This window comes from Pristiophorus japonicus, chromosome 2 (genome assembly GCF_044704955.1).
Source record: "Pristiophorus japonicus isolate sPriJap1 chromosome 2, sPriJap1.hap1, whole genome shotgun sequence".
Classification (NCBI taxonomy): domain Eukaryota; kingdom Metazoa; phylum Chordata; class Chondrichthyes; family Pristiophoridae; genus Pristiophorus; species Pristiophorus japonicus.
In genome coordinates, this window is record NC_091978.1 from 314,050,345 (window position 1) to 314,067,684 (window position 17,340).

Here is a 17,340-nt window from a genome sequence, read left to right on the forward strand (position 1 = left end):
GCAGAATGGGTGCTGCACTGTCACACCACGGATTATGCAATGGTTCACCAGCAATTCACTGCAGAGGAGAGAATTGATTAGAGCTCACCGCACCAGCAACATCATAGCCCGTAGGCTGATGGGCAGGAGACCTTACCCACGTCTGCAATATTGAGCCAGGCGCTCGTACCTGGACATGAGCGAGGCTGATTGTGTCAAAAGGCAGCGTTTCCGTAGAGAAGTTGTCGTTGAGATCTGTGATATGCTGAGAGCAGATTTGCAGCCCAGAAGCAGAACGCCAACTGCCTTGTCTGTTGAAGTGAAGGTAACAGCAGCACTTGCCTTCTATGCCTCGGGATCGTTTCAGACGACAACTGGAGATGTGTGCGCCATCTCTTAACGTGCAATACATGCCTGCGTTTACCAGGTCACGGCTGCACTGTATGCGCGGTGGAATGACTTCTTCAATTTCCCAATGAGTGCACAAGCGATCCATGAGAGGGCTGTGGGCTTCTTCAGGATTGCTGGCTTCCCAAAGGTACAGGGCTGCATTGATTGTACCCACATAGCCTTGCGAGCACCTGTGGAGGATTCCGAGCAGCACAGGAATAGAAAAGGTTTCCACTCCATCAATGTGCAGCTCGTGTGTGACGACAAGCAGCACATCATGTCAGTCGATGCGAGATACCCTGGCAGCACCCATGATGCGTTCATCCTACGTGACAGCGCTTTATCTGACATGTTTGCGTAGCAGCCAGAAGGGCAGAGCTGGCTACTGAGAGACAGAGGGTACGGCCTGACCACCTGGCTCATGATGCCCCTATGTGTGACACGGACGGAAGCTGACCGTCAATACAACATGGTGCAGCATCGTTGAGAGGACCATTGGCATATTGAAACAGCGTTTCCGATGCCTGGACCATTCCGGAGGCCACTTGCAATACTCTCCTCAGATTGTCGGTCATTTCACTGTTGTGTGCTGCATTCTCCATAACTTAGCCATCATGAGGCAGCAGGAGTTGGTAGTGGAATCAGAAGACCCACATGAGGGGCCAGTGCCTGATAGTAATTTGGAAGAGCAGGATGAGGATGATGACGACGATCGGGAAAGCATGCAAGTGCCTGATGTCGGAGGAGGGCCATCCATCGTGCTCCTTTAACGATTGCTCAAGCCCTGCGCCAGCAGCTCATCCGTGAACGCTTCAATTACTGATGCCTGAGGGCTCTACGACAACTGTTGCGCATGGACATGTTTATTCTTTGGAGTTGTTCCGATGCTGTGTTGTATTAATGGAACATGATTCAGTTTTTTAATGAAAAAATATTTTATTGAAAAGTTAACGTCACTAATAAAATATTTGTTGTATCAAACTTTACTTTTTAATATGACTCTTGAAGATCACTTAAAAACTTGTAAAGTTACAAAACAATTTCAAATTGAAAAATCTTACATTCTCAAGATCACTTAAACTTCAGGATCATTTTTTAGGTGCAAAATTAAATAAGATACAAAATGAGAGAGCATTTACACTAAGATCACTTAAAAACCCTAAGATCACTTATAAGTTGTAAAGTTACAAAACTTACAAAACAATTTCAATTTGAAAAACGCTACTACAGCTACATCAAGAACCAGAACAAAAGCAGCAAAGAAAGGCTGCAACCATGTCTCATCCATATCTCAGTGAATGTTCACTTCTTCATGGGGTTGTCATTTGATTGGCAGGGCTGTGTGCCCTTATTGCAGCAGCTATCTCCATGAGGCCCTGTGCCGTCGATTGCACCCCCTCGGACATTCCCTCCCTAAGTTCCCGTGTCATTACTGCTATTTCTCCCGTCAGGACCATCACCTCTTCACCCACTGCACTGACGCCACCGATGAATGATCGGGTAAGCTCATTGGTCTCCATACCCAATGCCACAACCTGAGCCGCATCTGTTGCACGCTGCATCTCGGGAGAGTGTGTCTCCAATCATCTCCTCCTCAGCCTGGGTCTGCCTCGTGGCACCACTACACTGGGAGGCGCGGGCAGGGACGGTGGGACGCTCGGTGTTCCAGACAGCAGTACTCGAGTGCGAGCCGTGGGCTGGGATGGTGGGCGAATGGGTGTAAACTGCTGCATTACACCAGCAGCACCACTGGGACCCGAAACATTGGAATCAAAACCATGGAAGGTGGAACCAGAACCTATGCAAGCAGTTGAAACTCTGATGTCCCTTAATGGGGGCTCATTAACATTAATTTGGAAGCTCTCCCCTGTAGACATTTCAGTCATCGCTGCCAGCATCCAGTCTGGATCATCCGCATCTGGTTGTACTGGTTCTTGTTCTGGATCCTTAGGGGTCGTCGTCGTCGTCGTCATATACATCAGAACAGTCAAATGTTTAACAGCAAGGGAGGGGGCAGGATGGGTGGCATGAGTACTCTCACACATAGCAGGCCAGGCAGCAGGTTGATTTGAAGGGCCACGATGCATTTTCAGGACTTGCCCTCTTCCTCGCGTGCGGGCCCAGCTTGTGCTGTACTGATTGCTTTTCTCCATGTACAACTCATCGTGGCAGCTACCCTCTGTTCCAAGGGTGTCAGTGGATGCAGATTGGGCACGCCTCCTCCTGTCCGAGTTGCTTCCCTTTAGTTGTGGGCCAATTTCTTCTGCAAAGAGTAAAATATAACTTTTTACAGAGTGCATCTTTCTGCAGGGTGGTACATACAGATTACAATTACGATTACATTAAAAAATGAAAATATTACTTACACTAACTACGTGACCAAGGTCGTGCCATTTCTTTTTACACTGGCTTCCAGATCTCATGGTATGCACCACTGCGCAGTAATCTTCTGCAACTTGGTTCCAGCGTTTCTTTTCTTTAGGTGGCTTTTGTGCGACCTCTGTTGCTGGTATCTAGCTCCTGCCATCTCTGCTCAATTACGTTGACTAATATCTCCACTTCCTCATGCAAGAAATTCTTTGTTCTTGGTGGACGTTGTTCCATTGCTGTATTGAATTGACACTCTTACTTTTCAAAACACAGTCCTTATTTTGCATGCACCCATGCAGCACTTGTTCTGGAAGTTTAGCAGCAAAAAGCAGCACTCAATGATTTCAGCAGTTAATTTCTTCAACAGTGCTACCAAAAAATCAGCAAAATTCAATCCCAAGCCTTTCCAGAGGTCCACGAGACAAATCGGCACTTTTCTTCAAGTTCCTTTAAAAATGGCCGAGTGCCAATGTTTATGGGCTACTGTGCATGTGCGTGCGCTCCAACGCGCAGGGCTGCCGGCACGACGTGTTCTCATTTGACTTAGCCCCACCCCTGCACTTGCAGAATTGATGCAACTCTGGCTCCGCCCCCCGCTGATGTCTGCACGCCGAGCTCCGAGGGACCTGCAGAGAGCCCAAGAATTGCAAGGTACATTTTTGTCGCGCTTTTAGGCGCGAAAAACGGGCATCCATGTGAGGGCTGCGTCGTTCTAGGCGCGGCCCGAAACTTGACCCCCTAGATTCTACTCTCTGGGTTGATTCATCTAGTCAAAAGATAGTGAAACATTTTGAATTTTATAAACTAGGAAAGAAACTTAAAATCGTTCTTTGCAACATAAAAAAAAACTTGAGACATCAGCATTTTTCTTACAGTATCTTAGATCAATATAAAATGAAAGAAATTTAGGCAAATAAAGATTGCTATGCACCAGACCAGCCTCGATTTCTGGTGCTTCCCACTGTATAGAATTGCACAATTTATTGCAATCTGCAAAGTTGTCCCAAGCAGTTGCAATTAAGCAGGTTTGTCTGTATGTAACTTTTAATGGTTGTACAGCTATTTGTAATCTTTTTATTAATATTGTTAAGATGCAGTATTTTTCTTGACATTGGAAACTGGTCAGGAAAAACAGTCACATGCTTGAAGCCTAGATTAAGTGAAAGTATCTCCTGATTGGTCTACTGTCAGTCATCTGAAGAGAACTCTCAGTCTGGAGTGTGTTTTTGTTTCTGAATGTAACTATTTGACTAATTGAAGAGCAATGACTGGCATTTACCAGGAATAATGTTTGAAGAGGCTTGTTAGGTTACCATATATTAAGATCTCTGCTTGTTTGTGCCATCCTCAAAAAAAAAAATTCAACTGAACATAACCTAGCCTTCACTTTTGTGTAATGTTCATAGACAATATGACCTGATTCTGGTTGTTGCCATGCTGGTTTAGTAATGGTCGATTTTTCATTTCAAGTGTATCTCCTCTGGAGGTAGGATTTGGGCTCTGGTTTTTTAGCAATCCATATTTGGGATTTTGTAATCGCTGTAATTGAATTTATCTTTCTGTGCAGTCCTTGTCGTCATTCTCTGCATCCGCACTTTCCTGTTCAGCTAGTGCTAGGAGTGCATGATGACCCAATAACCGCAGCTTTTTGGGGGAAATAATTCCACATTTCCACTACCATTTTTGTGAAATTGCTTTCTGATTTCACTCCTGAAGGGCTTAGCTTTAATTTTAAGATTGTATCAACCCCCTTATTCTGGATTTCCCCATCAGAAGAAATAGCTACCCTATGTCTATGCTATTGAAACTTTTTTTATCGTTTTAAAACGCCTCAAATAGATCACCCCTCAACCTCCGAAACTCAAGGGAATGCAAACTAAGTTTATGCAATCTGTTCTAATTTAACCCTGGTATAATTCTGGTGTCTCTGCAGTACCCTCTCCAAGGCTTAATGTATCACTCCTGAGGTGTGGTGCCCAAAACTGAATGCAATACTTCTGATGGTGTCTGACCAAGGCTCTATACAACTGAAACATAACTTCCTCCCCATTGTATTCCAACCCCTTGAGATAAAGGCCAACATTCCATTATCCTTTTTGATCAATTATTGTACCTGTGCAATCGCTTTGAGTGATTTGTGTGCCTGGCCACCCAAACCCCTTTGTTCCTCCATAGTTTTCAGTGATTACCGTTTAAGAAAATACTCAGATTTGTCTGTTTTGGATCCAAAGAGAATTACTGTACACCTCCCCACATTGAACTCCATCTGCCACAATTTTGCCCACTGACTTAATCTGTACCTACCAACTATATGTAGTTATGTTAGCCACATTCAAGAACTCTTCCAGATCTTTCTTGAATGCTTATAGCAAATCAACACTTGCTGCACTTGTGTTACTTGTACTCATGCACCTTGATACTCCCAACCTATCTAACCCAAACAACCTATCCATTTGGATTGAATCTAATTATTTCATAACTTTAATGACCTCAATCAAAGCACCTCAGTTTGTAACTTCCTCCTCCCAACAACTTATTGTGTTCCCTAATTTAGTGTTGTCTTCAAACTTCGATAAACAACGTAATTCTTCTTTCCGTCATCCCTGTCAGTGATTCCTGGGAAACACCACTTGTCACATTTTGTCAATCAGAATACCATGTACTCTCATATTTGCTGATCTCTGCAAAACATTAGCAGATGTTTTCTGGCAGTCCATATAGACAACATCCATAAATAAATACTTCCTGTCCACGTTGTTGGTGGTCTCCTCAAAAAATTCAAATAGATTATTGAGACATGACCTACCTGTCACAAGTCCATGCTGACCCTCTTTAATCAGCTCATACTTCAAATGCTCAGTCACTTGGTCCCTCATAGATTCCAGTTACTCCCTCACAACTGATGGGTCTGTCACCATCTGACCCACCCAGCAGCCACACAATCTCGTGGGAGAGACACAATATAAACCGTGGACCAATTTCCCCCCCCCCCCCCCAAGTACCTACCTACTATATGTAGTTATGTTGGTCACATTCAGGAACTCTTCCAGATCTTTCTTGAATGCTTATAGCAAATCAACACTTGCTGCACTTTACTTGTGTTACTTGTACTCATGCACCTTGATACTCCCAGCCTATCTAACCCAAACAACCTATTCATTTGGACTGAATCTTATTATTTCATAACTTTAATGACCTCACTCAAAGCACCAGAGTTTGTTTTTCTAAGTCTTCCTGAAGTCTGCTACTATCCTCCTCCTAAGCCTATTGTGGTAGCTATGGGCCTTTTAAACTAGGTATTAATATAATTATGTCCCCCCCCCCCCCCCTCCTTTTTAAACTTTCCCAGGGTCTCTATCATGCACAATGGGAAAGGATCAAAGCTGGAAATAGAATTCTAAATGGGGCCTGACCACGGCCTTGCCCAAAGACAATGTAATGTTGCATTTAATTATCCTGGCAATACAACCTAACACTCTATATTTTTACAACAGCCTTGGAGCACTGATCATCAGTTTTGAAGGATTCATGCAATTCATGCAATGTTTCTCTCACTCAGCAGTCTTGAGCACACAGCCCTGCATGATGTACACATGATTGGAGTTGGCCCCTACCCATACGTATATCGTTAGATTTATCTATATTAAGTGACTGCTGGAGACCATCGGAGCAGGCCGGGGAACGGAAGGAGCAGTGTGGCAGCATACCACTCCAGGGAGTAGCATGTGCTGGAGCAGGAGAGCAACGGTGGTGAAGAGTGACGTCATCAAGGTCCAGGTCATTGATTGGAGTGTGGGCAGGTACTGCAGGAACGGCGAGGTCAGGGCAAAGGAGTGGCGAGAGACTGTAGAGGCCCAGGAGAGGCGCGAGTTCGGGGCCCAGAAGAGGCAAAGACCCAGGGGCAGCACGGGTCAGCCCACACTGTGATATGTGTGCGCACAAGGTCCGTGCAGCAGAGCAGGTCTCCATTCGTCTTGACTAATCCTTGCTACTGGACCAAGATCTAGCTCTGTCAAGCCCGTGTGGTGGCTGGTGTGCAACGGTCACCACACGTTTTTAAAAAAAAAAAAAAATCCAAGCACAGGCATCTTCCACCCTTCAAGATTTAGTTCGGACCTGGAATTTTAGGTCCATCATTGAAACACCTGTGAACTTTTTGACGTGGAAGCAAGTCATCCTCAGTTCGAGGGACTGCCTATGATGATGAAATGACTTGGCTAGATGCAGACTCGTTTCCCCCCATCTACTTTTCTCCTCTAAGGGCTTTACACCTGCACGTATTGTGTCATCCAAGAACTTGCGGACAATTCCATCAATGCCTAGATTGGTGATAAAGGTGCTGAAAATCAACAGTCTTAACACCAATTCCTGTAGGACATCTGTAGCAATCCGTCTTCATGCAGAACTACGATAATTAATCACTTTCTGTCTAAGAATGCAACCAATGCCTTATCCAATCGAAAATCTGCCTACCAAGCCCACAGGACTTAACCTTATTTGGTAACCTGTTGTGAAGCACCTTGTCAAAGGCTTTTTTGAAAATCAAAACCATGTCAACTGGACTACATGTAACCAGGTTGATGAGAACCTTTTTTTTCCAAAAGGCATATTGAGAATCTCTAATAGCCCAAGCGCTAAACAAAGCAGTACATTTGCACCAAGCTCTTATCAAAGCACAAAAAGTAATAAGCAATTAATTAACAAATTTAAAAAAAAGAAGGAACCTTGCACCTAAAGCACCAAAACCGAAGTAATAAGCAATCCAATCAATCAGTAAATAACAAATTAAAAAAAAATAGAAGTCCTGCCTTAAGGAACGCAGCGGGCCGTCTATGAGGGAGCCCATTCGGCCAGGGCTAGGGACGGCGTGCTTTGGGCCCCTCCCACACAGCCTGCAGCGCGCATTCTCAAATTCGGCCTGCCAAGAGCTACTGCGCATGTGCAGAGGTCCCGGCACTATTTCCAGCACCGGGACCCGACTCCGCCCCCAATCCACTGGGCCACACTACGCTACCACCGAGGAGAGGCTGGGGAGCGGCCAGAATCGGGAGGAAGATTTTCGGCGCGCTTGGAGGCGGACAAAAGCGGTGCACCTCAGGTGAGGGCACCAGAAAAAGGGTTGGGGAAATTTGAGCCCCATAACCTGGACTTGGGACACAAAACTTTGGAATGTAGTGAGGAGGATAGTAGCAGACCTCAGGAAGACTTAGACCACCGAATGGTAAAATGGGCAGGCACACGGTGGATGCAATTTAATGCAGAGAAATGTGAAGTGATGCAATTTGAGTGGTAGAATGAAGAGAGGCAATATAAACAAAATGGTATAATTTTAAAGGGGGTGCAGGAACAGAGACCAGGGTTCACATACACAAATCTTTGAAGATGGCAGGATAAAACTGTTAAAGCATATGGAATCCTTGGCTTTATTAATAGAGGCACAAGTACAAAAGCAAGGAAGTTATGCTGAACCTTTATAAATCTCTGGTTATGCCTCCGGTGGAGTATTGTGACCAATTGTGGGCACCACACTTTAGGAACGATATCAAGACCTTGGAGAGGGTGTAGAGAAGATTTATTAGAATGATGCTAGTTATGAGAGACTTCAGTTATGTAGAGAGACTGGAGAAGTTGGGATTGTTCTCCTTGGAGCAGAGAAGGCAGATTTAATATAGATGTTCAAAATTATGAAGGGTTTTGATAGTTGATGTGGATAAACTGTTTCTACGAGCAGGAGGGTCGTAGTCAGAGGACACAAATTTAAAGATAATGGGAAAAAGAGCCAGAGGGAAGATGAGAATTGTTGTTTGCAGCAATTATGATCTGGAATGCATTGCCTGAAAGGGTGGTGGAAGCAGATTCAGTCGTAATTTTAGAAAGGGAATTGGATTGATACTTGAAAAGGAAAGAAGTGTAGCATTGTAGGGAAAGAGCAAGGAGTGGGAATAATTGGATAGCTTTTTCAAAGAACAGACTCTGGCACGATCGGCTGGTCTCTTTCTGTGCTGTAAGATTCTATAACTTGCGTGTCAGTGATTTAAATGAGCTGTACTTCAAAATGTCATTTGTGACAAATCATGTGTGCTGATAAGGGTTGTCCTTGATCAGTAGGTGAACGGCCCTTATCTTTAGAAAACAAAGATGTCTGTTTTTAATTCTGCAAATACCTGATATGTTCAGTTGTCAGCATATTTACTTGTCTCTGTTGGTGCAATGAAACCTAATGTTTTTAGGATTTATTTTTATGAATTCAATTTTGACGCACTGCTGTATATAAATCTCATCCTCCATTCTCCTAAATTACTATTCATCTATTAACTTTAAGTAAGGTATAGCTTGCTGATGGAATTAATTATAATTTATAATTTGAAAGTTTGTAACAAATTCTAAACTATTGATGGGCAGCCAATTTGTGTAAAGACAAGTGAACACGCCATACATTTGTAGCCGCATGTCAATGTTTTAGCTTAATTTCTCTCTTTTAATTGCACATCCCACTGGCTTTTCTGTGAAGGTTACTCGTTGGATGTCTTGAAACAGGAGGTAACCTCTTCCCAGTTAAATTGCCCTCCCTCATAGCAGTTACAGACTGGAAAACTTGGCTCTGGGAGTGGGAGGGAAGGATAACAGGAGTGGAACATATTCAGATTTGATCCCTGGTCTTGTAGTTACTACAAGCTGTCAGAAAATATATACACTATGTAGGACATTGTATTTCTTTTTAAAAATGGAAACGTGCACTGTGTGTAGAAGGAACATCATTTTGGACTGTACCCCATCACTGTAAACTAGAAGGCAATTGTTCTTATCCAGGAGGAATTTCTTTCACGTCACCATCGTGTTTTCTATTTTGGTTAACTTCTAATGTATTTCTGATGTTTTTTTGATGAATGTTTGCGCTCTTAAGGGGATATTAACAAGAAAACTAGAACAGATTGTGCTTTGGCCAGCATCAAATGTCTTTGATCCAGTTACAGTGTATGCAAGTGCAAAGTAAGCTGCCTCTCATCTGCACAATAGTGGGCCTGGTGTTGAAATGCAGGAGTTCAGTGTAAAAGTGTGGTGCAGAGGAGAGAGTGAAGAAGGAGAATGATGATCACAACATACCTAAGTGAGAACTGAAATGGTTGATGAAAACGGGTGGCCTGGATTGGAAATGTTTTTTTTTAAACTTTCATGCCCATTTGAAATGTTGAAGCTCATTCCATGTTTTACGTTATGAAATGTATAGTTGTGGTGATTGATGCCATTTTGCCGCAGAAATGCAATTGTAGTTCTGTAAAGATTTTTTTGTAGTTTAACTTAGCGTCTATGTTCATTCCCTTTTTTTAAAAAAAGATTCCCCTCCTTCTGCCTCCCCAAAAATTTCAATGTTAAATATACTGACGTGTATATCAGAATAATTATGGATTACATGCCAACAATACATGAAAAGAAATTTCCTGAAACTGAACGATTGTCATGTTTTCTAGAAATCTTCAGATGATCTGTCCAAACTGCATGGAAAATGTTGCCGCAATGGTACCTGCACCCAAAATTCCTCCTCCTCCAGTGCTCCGAACACAAAGGAGCAACTGCCCAGGTATCAGGTAAGTTGATAAATCTGCATGGCAAGTGTAGCTATTGTAGGCTCAGCATAAAATTGAGTAGAATTAAAGACTGGATATTGCATTGTTGGTGGAGAATATTTGGTATGGCCTACTGAAGTGATGAAGCCTTGTTATAGTGTACCAGAACCTTGTACTTTGGAGCCCAAGATAATTTGAGTCTCAAATGTTCATGTAAATTTGCTATAAACTCAATTTACAGCAATGTTCTCATAAAATAGTGTGATCTACAAAAACTCATTCTTTTTATTGTAAGTTACACTGGATTCCCTCTCCAAGCCCCACACTGCACATGTGGACACATCACCATCATTCCTTCATTGTTGGATCAATGAATTCCCTATCTATCACTGTTGTGGGAACACCATCACAAGGATTGCAGTGGTTCAAAAAGAGAAGGCCACCACCACTATCTCAGTGCAACTAGGGATGGAGCCTTCCAGCATTGCCCACCTCCCTAGAACACCTTTTTAAAAATAAATGAGTGATTTTGTAAGGCTGTCAATGCTCAAATACTTACTTGAAATGCTGCCTTGGGGGATGGGAGAAAACGAACTCCAATTTTTTTTCAATTCTTAATTTTAAATGGCAAAAGTAAAATGGTCCCAATTTTCCTTTTCATGAAATTCTTGTTTTACCTTGCCAGTTTTTGTTGAGCGTTTACATTTCTAACGCTGGAGCACTCCAAGACCCTGATAAGAAAACCCTATTCAGCCAGCGCCTCCCTGCCATCCTGGCGGTACCCGTTGACCCAGAGTGTCCACAGCGCCTGGTCTGTCCTCAAGGCCTCCATAATCAGCACCTGCGAAGAGACGCTCGGTCACTCGACCAGGAAACGCTAAGACTGATTTGATGATGACCAGGAGCTAATTAGCTGCAAGTGCAAGGCATTTCTGAATTTAAAAACACCAACCCACTTGAGAGCAAGAAAGCAACTCTACAGACGGCTGAAGGCCGAGGTCCAACAAAAAACCTGCGACCTAAAAAACAGATGGTAGGTGGAGAAAACACAGCAGATCCAGCTGATAGACGACAACCACGACGTGCGTGAATTCTTCAGCGCAGTCAAGACCACCTATGGCCAAGAACGATGAGGTACTCATCAAGGACAGAGATGCAGTCAGTGCTCGTTGGAAGGAGCATTTCGAAGATCTCCTTAACCAAGACTCTGTCTTCAACATGAGTGTCCTTGACTCCATCCCGCAGAATGCTACCCGCCACCATCTCAACACAACCCCAGCCCGGCATGAGGTTAAAAACGGGCATCCGTCAGCTGAAGAATAACAAGGCAACAGGAGCAGATGGAATTCCTGCCGAAGCAGTAAAGCATGGCTGGGAAGCACTATTGGCATGAATACATGACCTCAATTCTCTTATCTGGAAGGAGGAGAGCATGCCAGGAGATCTGAGAGATGCCGTAATCATGACCATCTTCAAAAAAGGGGACAAATCTGACTATGGTAACTACAGAGGAATCTCCCTGCTGTCGTCCACAAGGAAAGTCATCGCAAGAATCCTCCTCAATCATCATCTCCCTGTGACTGAAGAGCTCCTCCCAGATTCGCAATGCGGATTCCGCCCACCAAGGGGTACAACCGACATGATCTTCACCACGCGACAAGAGAAATGCAGGGAACAGCACCAACCAGGACTGACATGAGGAGAGACTGGATCAACTGGGCCTGTATTCACTAGCATTTAGAAGGATATGGGGGGATCTCATAGAAACATATAAAATTCTGACGGGACTGGACAGGTTAGATGCAGGAAGAATGTTCCCGATGTTGGGGAAGTCCAGAACCAAGGGACATAGTCTAAGGATAAGGGGTAAGCCATTTAGGACTGAGATGAGGAGAAACTTCTTCACTGAGTTGTTAACCTGTGGAATTCCCTACCGCAGAGAATTGTTGATGCCAGTTTATTGGATATATTCAAGAGGGCTAAAGGGATCAAAGGGTATGGATAAAAAGCAGGAAAGGGGTACGGAGGTGAATGATCAGCCATAATCTTATTGAATGGTAGTGCAGGCTCGAAGGGCCGAATGGCCTATTCCTGCACCTATTTTCTATGTTTCTATGCAACCCGTGTACATGGCTGCCTTTAACCTCACAAAGGCCTTTGACACTGTCAACCATGAGGGATTATGGTGCTGCATCCTCCGTTTCATCTGCCTTCAAAAGTTTGTCACCATCCTCCGTTTGCTCCACGATGATGTGCAAGCCGTGATCCTGACCACCGGATCCACCACAGACCCAATCCACGTCCGGACCGGGATCCAGCAGGGCTGTGTCATCGTACCAACTCTGTTCTCGATCTTCCTTGCTGCAATGCTTCATCTGGCCCTTAGCAAGCTCCCTGCTGGAGTGGAGCTTAATTCTAGAACAAATGGGAATCTGTTTAACCTCTGCCATCTCCAGGCCAGATCCAAGGTCGTCCCATCCTCGGTCATTCAACTACGGTACGCAGACGTCGCTTGCATCTGCGCACACTCTGAGGCCGAACTCCAAGTCATTGTTCACACCTTCACCGAGGTGTACGAAAGCATGGGCCTTACTTACACTAAACATCCGTAAAACAAAGGTCCTCCACCAATCTGATTCCGCCACACAGCACAGCCTCCCGCCCCGATTATCAAAATCCACGACGAGGCCTTGGACAACATGGACGACTTTCCATACCTCCTGGAGCCTACTGTCAGCGAGGGCAGACATTGACGACGAGGTCCAACACTGGCTTGAGCGTGTCAGCGCTGCCTTCGATCGTCTGAGGAAGGGAGTTTTTGAAGACCTCAAATCTGGCACCAAGCTTATGGTCTACAGGGCAGTAGTGGTACCCGTCCTCGGATGTGGACTATATACAGCAGACATCTCAACACGTTGGAGAAGTACCACCAGCGCTTCCTCCGCAAGATCCTGCAAATCCATTGGCAGGATAGACGCACCAACGTCCGTGTTCTCGCTCAGGCCAACATCCCCGTTGAAGCATTTGACCATGCTCGATCAGCTCCGCTGGGCAGGCCACATCGTCCGCATGCCCGACACAAGACTCCAAAAGCAAGCGCTCTACTTGGAGCTTCGACACGGCAAGTGAGCCCCAGGTGGGCAGAGAAAATGCTTCAAGGACACCCTCAAAGCCTCCTTGATGAAGTGCAACATCCCCATCGACACCTGGGAATCCCTGGCCCATGGCTGCCCAAAGTGGAGGAAGAGCATCTGGGAGGGCGCTGAGTACCTCGAGTCCCGTCGCCGAGAGCAAGCAGAAGCCAAGCGTAGACAGCGGAAGGAGTGTGCGTCAACCCAGGCTCCCCACCCACCCTTTCCTTCAACCACTGTCTGCCCCACCTGTGACAGAGACTGTAGCTCCCGCATTGACTCTTCAGTCACCTGAGAACTCTCTTTTAGAGTGGAAGCAAGTCATCCTCGACTCCGAGGGATTGCTATGATGACGTTTCTGATTTCCTTTTTGAGTAACCACTCGTTAAGCAAACACGTCCTGACCTGGTTACATCTACTATCAAAAACAAATGATGAATATGTGTAAATGCTTACATTTATTTGCGTTACCAATTGGGTCAGGTTACTGTCCATACAACATGATAATTATGCCTTTTTTAAATAGTCAATTTTATTTCGATTCTAGCTGTGCTTTTGGTTGGATTTCCCATTCTTTTTCTTCTCTCTCTCTCTCTCTCTCTCTCTCTCTCTCTCTCTCTCTCTCTCTCTCTCTCTCTCTCTCTCTTCTTCCCCCCCCCCCCCCCCCCTCCCTACAATTGATCTGTTTTGTCTGAAATATAAATGAATTTGGTTTTAGTGCCTGTTTTTTGTAGGATATGGCCACCTATCATAAATTTGGTCCTCTAATTCAAGCTGTAAATATAATCAAAGTGTGAACCAGAATCCATTTGAACACCAAGCGGGGGTTCTTCACTCCTGGGTTATAGGTTCCACCTGTACTAATGAGGTATAAAAGCATTATAACTGGAAACAAGTTTCTGCTGCATTTGTTGACCTGCATGAATGATGTACAGTATTGTCCATGGGGGCTCTTGTTTGCAGTATTCTCGGCCCGGTTCTGATGTCAACATGCTCGGAGAAATGATGTTTGGCTCTGTTGCAATGAGTTACAAAGGCTCGACATTGAAAATACATCACATACGGTAAGAGACATACCTGAGGCCTTCTAATTCTGTTGCACTGCATTTACAATAATGGAGCAACTGAATCAATCAATTAAGATTCATTTAATTTTTGAATGAAAATGGCTATTTCACTAAATTTCGCTTCATGCTCGTGTATTCACACTGCAGTTCATTATGATGCACTCTGGGGCATTCTTTTTTTTTCATTAACTTTAGTGATAGTCATGTTCTCGATTTTGTTGTGCTCTCCATGGGAAATTTAAATTCCATAAAAAATACCCTCTGTTACAAAACAGTGCTTGCTGGAAATGGAGTACTATATTTTGATCAAATACTGCAAATTAATGGAGATGGTAGGTTCATCAGTCATATCAGTGTGAGCATTTCTGATGATTTGACTTCATATATTGATTGAAGATTCTTGGGTAAAATACAAATTATGGAGTTGTACAATTTTTTTTAAAAGGTCACACTGCAAAGTAAGAATAATTTTGGTGTGAATTTCTAGCAGATCACTAATGTAGCCATTGACCTATTGCGGTGACAAGTATTGTACTTGTTTTTTTCTCTCTAGCTCTCCCCCTCAGCTGATGATCAGCAAGGTTTTCTCTGCCAGGATGGGCAGTGCTGGTGGAAGCTCAAACCTGTAAGGTTTTACTACTTGTGACACTACTTTGAATGACGTATATGATTTTTACCTCGTGATTTTAAAATGTGGAGTTTTGCAAACCTCCCTTCAGATACATCAGCTCGGTGCATATGGTGATTGACAATTGTAATATTCAAACATCTAAGCTTAGTGAATCACTTTTTTTCAGGTAGCAAATGTAACTCCCTATTTAAGAAAGGAGGGAAAGAGAAAACCGGGAACTACAGGGCAGTTAGCCTGACATGAATTGTCGGAAAAAATGCTGGAATTCATTATTGAGGAATTGGTAACAGGGCACTTATGATTTCCAGTGGAGTTCCGCAGGGCACGGTACTTGGTCCCTTGTTTTTTGTGGGATATATCAATGATTTGGACTTGAATGTAGGGGGTATGATTAAGAAGTTTGCAGATGATACAAAAATTGACCATGTGGTTGATGATGAAGAAAAAAGCTATAGACTGCAGGAAGCTATCAATGGACTGGTCAGGTGGGCAGGACAGTGGCAAATTTAATTAAATCCGGAGAAGTGTGAGGTAATGCATTTGGAGAGAGCTAACAAGGCAAGGGAATACACATTAAATGGTAGGACACTGGGAAGTGTACAGGAACAGAGGGACCTTGGAGTACATGCTCACAGATCCCTGAGGGTAGCAAGACAGGTGGATAAGGTGGTTAAGAAGGCATATGGGATACTTGCCTTTATTAGCCAAGGCATAGAATAGAAGAGCAGGGAGGTTATGCTTGAACTATACAAAACATTAGTTAGGCCACAGCTAGAGTACTGCGTGCAATTCTGGTCGTCACATTACAGAAAATATGTGATTGCACAAGAGAGGGTTCAGAGGAGATTTACGAGGATGTTGCCTGGAGAAAATTTAGCTGTGAGGAAAGATTGGATAGGCTGGGGTTGTTTTATTTGGAACAGAGAAGGCTGAGGGGAGACCTAATTGAGATGTATAAAATTACGAGGGACCTAGATAGAGTGGATAGGAAGAACGTATTCCCCTTGGCAGAGGGGTCAATAATCAGGGGGCATAGATTTAAAGTAAATGGTAGGAGGTTTAGAGGGGATTTGAGGAGAAATATTTTCACCCAGAGGATGGTGGGGATCTGGAACTCGCTGCCCGAAAGGGTGGTCGAGGAAGAAACACTCATCACATTTAAAATGTACTTGGATATGCACTTGAAGGGTTGCAACCTACAACGCTACGGACCAAGAGCTGGAAAGTGGAATTAGGCTGGATAGCTCTTTGACAGACATTATGGGCCGAATGGCCTCCTTCGGTGCTGTAAATTTCTATGGTTCTAAGATTAGGCAGAGTCAACATGGTTTTATGAAAGGGAAATCGTGTTTAACAAATTTATTCGTTTTTTGAGGGTACAATTAGCAGGCTAGATAAAGGGTAAGGAGTGTATGTAGTATATTTGGATTTCCTAAAGGCATTCAATAAGGTGCCATATACAAGGTTGCTGGGCACAATAAGGGCTCGTGGGTTTGAGGGTAATATATTAGCATGGATAGAGGATTGGTTAACTGACAGAGTAGGGATAAATGGGTCATTTTCTGGTTATCTGGCTGTAATTAATGGGGTGACGCAAGGATCAGTGCTTGGGCCTCAACAATTTACAATCTATATTAATGACTTGGATACATTGCATCGTCCAAGGTGGCTGACGATACAAAGCTAGGTGGGAAATTAGGCCGTGAGGACACAAAGAGCTTGCAAAGGGATATAGGGATAGGTTAAGTGGACATTAAGGTGATAGATGTAGTACAAGGTGGGGAAATTTGGTAGGAAGAATAGAAAAACTGAATTTTTTTTAAATGGTGAGAAACTATTGGTTGGTGTTGAGATTTAAGTGTCCTTGTACAGGAAACACAAAAGTTAGCATGGATCTACAGCAAGCAATTAAGAAGACAAATGGAATGTTGGTCTTTATTGCGAGGGGGGGTTTGAGTACAAGAGTAAGGAAGTCTTACTACAATTGGACAGGGCTTTCGTGAGACCACACCTGGAGTACTGTGCACAGTTTTGGTTGTCTTGTCTGAGAAAGGACATGCATGCCTTAGAGGTGGGCAACGAAGGTTCACTAGCTTGATTCCTGAGATGAGAAGGTTGTCCTGTGAGGAGAGATTGAGTAGATTGGGCTTATAATCTGTGGAGTTTAGAAGAATGGGAGTGATCTCATTGAAATATATAAGATTCTG

General features: G+C 43.9%; 1 protein-coding gene across 3 annotated transcripts in view; it reads left to right on the top strand.

The window, feature by feature from the left end:
* LOC139247727 (folliculin-interacting protein 2-like) overlaps nucleotides 1–17,340 on the top strand; it is a 126,124-nt gene that overhangs the window by 61,680 nt on the left and 47,104 nt on the right. For 2 of the 3 annotated variants that reach the window (XM_070871781.1, XM_070871783.1), the window contains exons 3-5: nucleotides 10,209–10,325; nucleotides 14,399–14,499; nucleotides 15,056–15,127. In XM_070871781.1, coding sequence (XP_070727882.1) covers nucleotides 10,209–10,325; nucleotides 14,399–14,499; nucleotides 15,056–15,127 — 290 coding nt within the window. The remainder of the gene's footprint in view (nucleotides 1–10,208; nucleotides 10,326–14,398; nucleotides 14,500–15,055; nucleotides 15,128–17,340) is intronic. The other variant, XM_070871782.1, reaches the window with a different exon arrangement.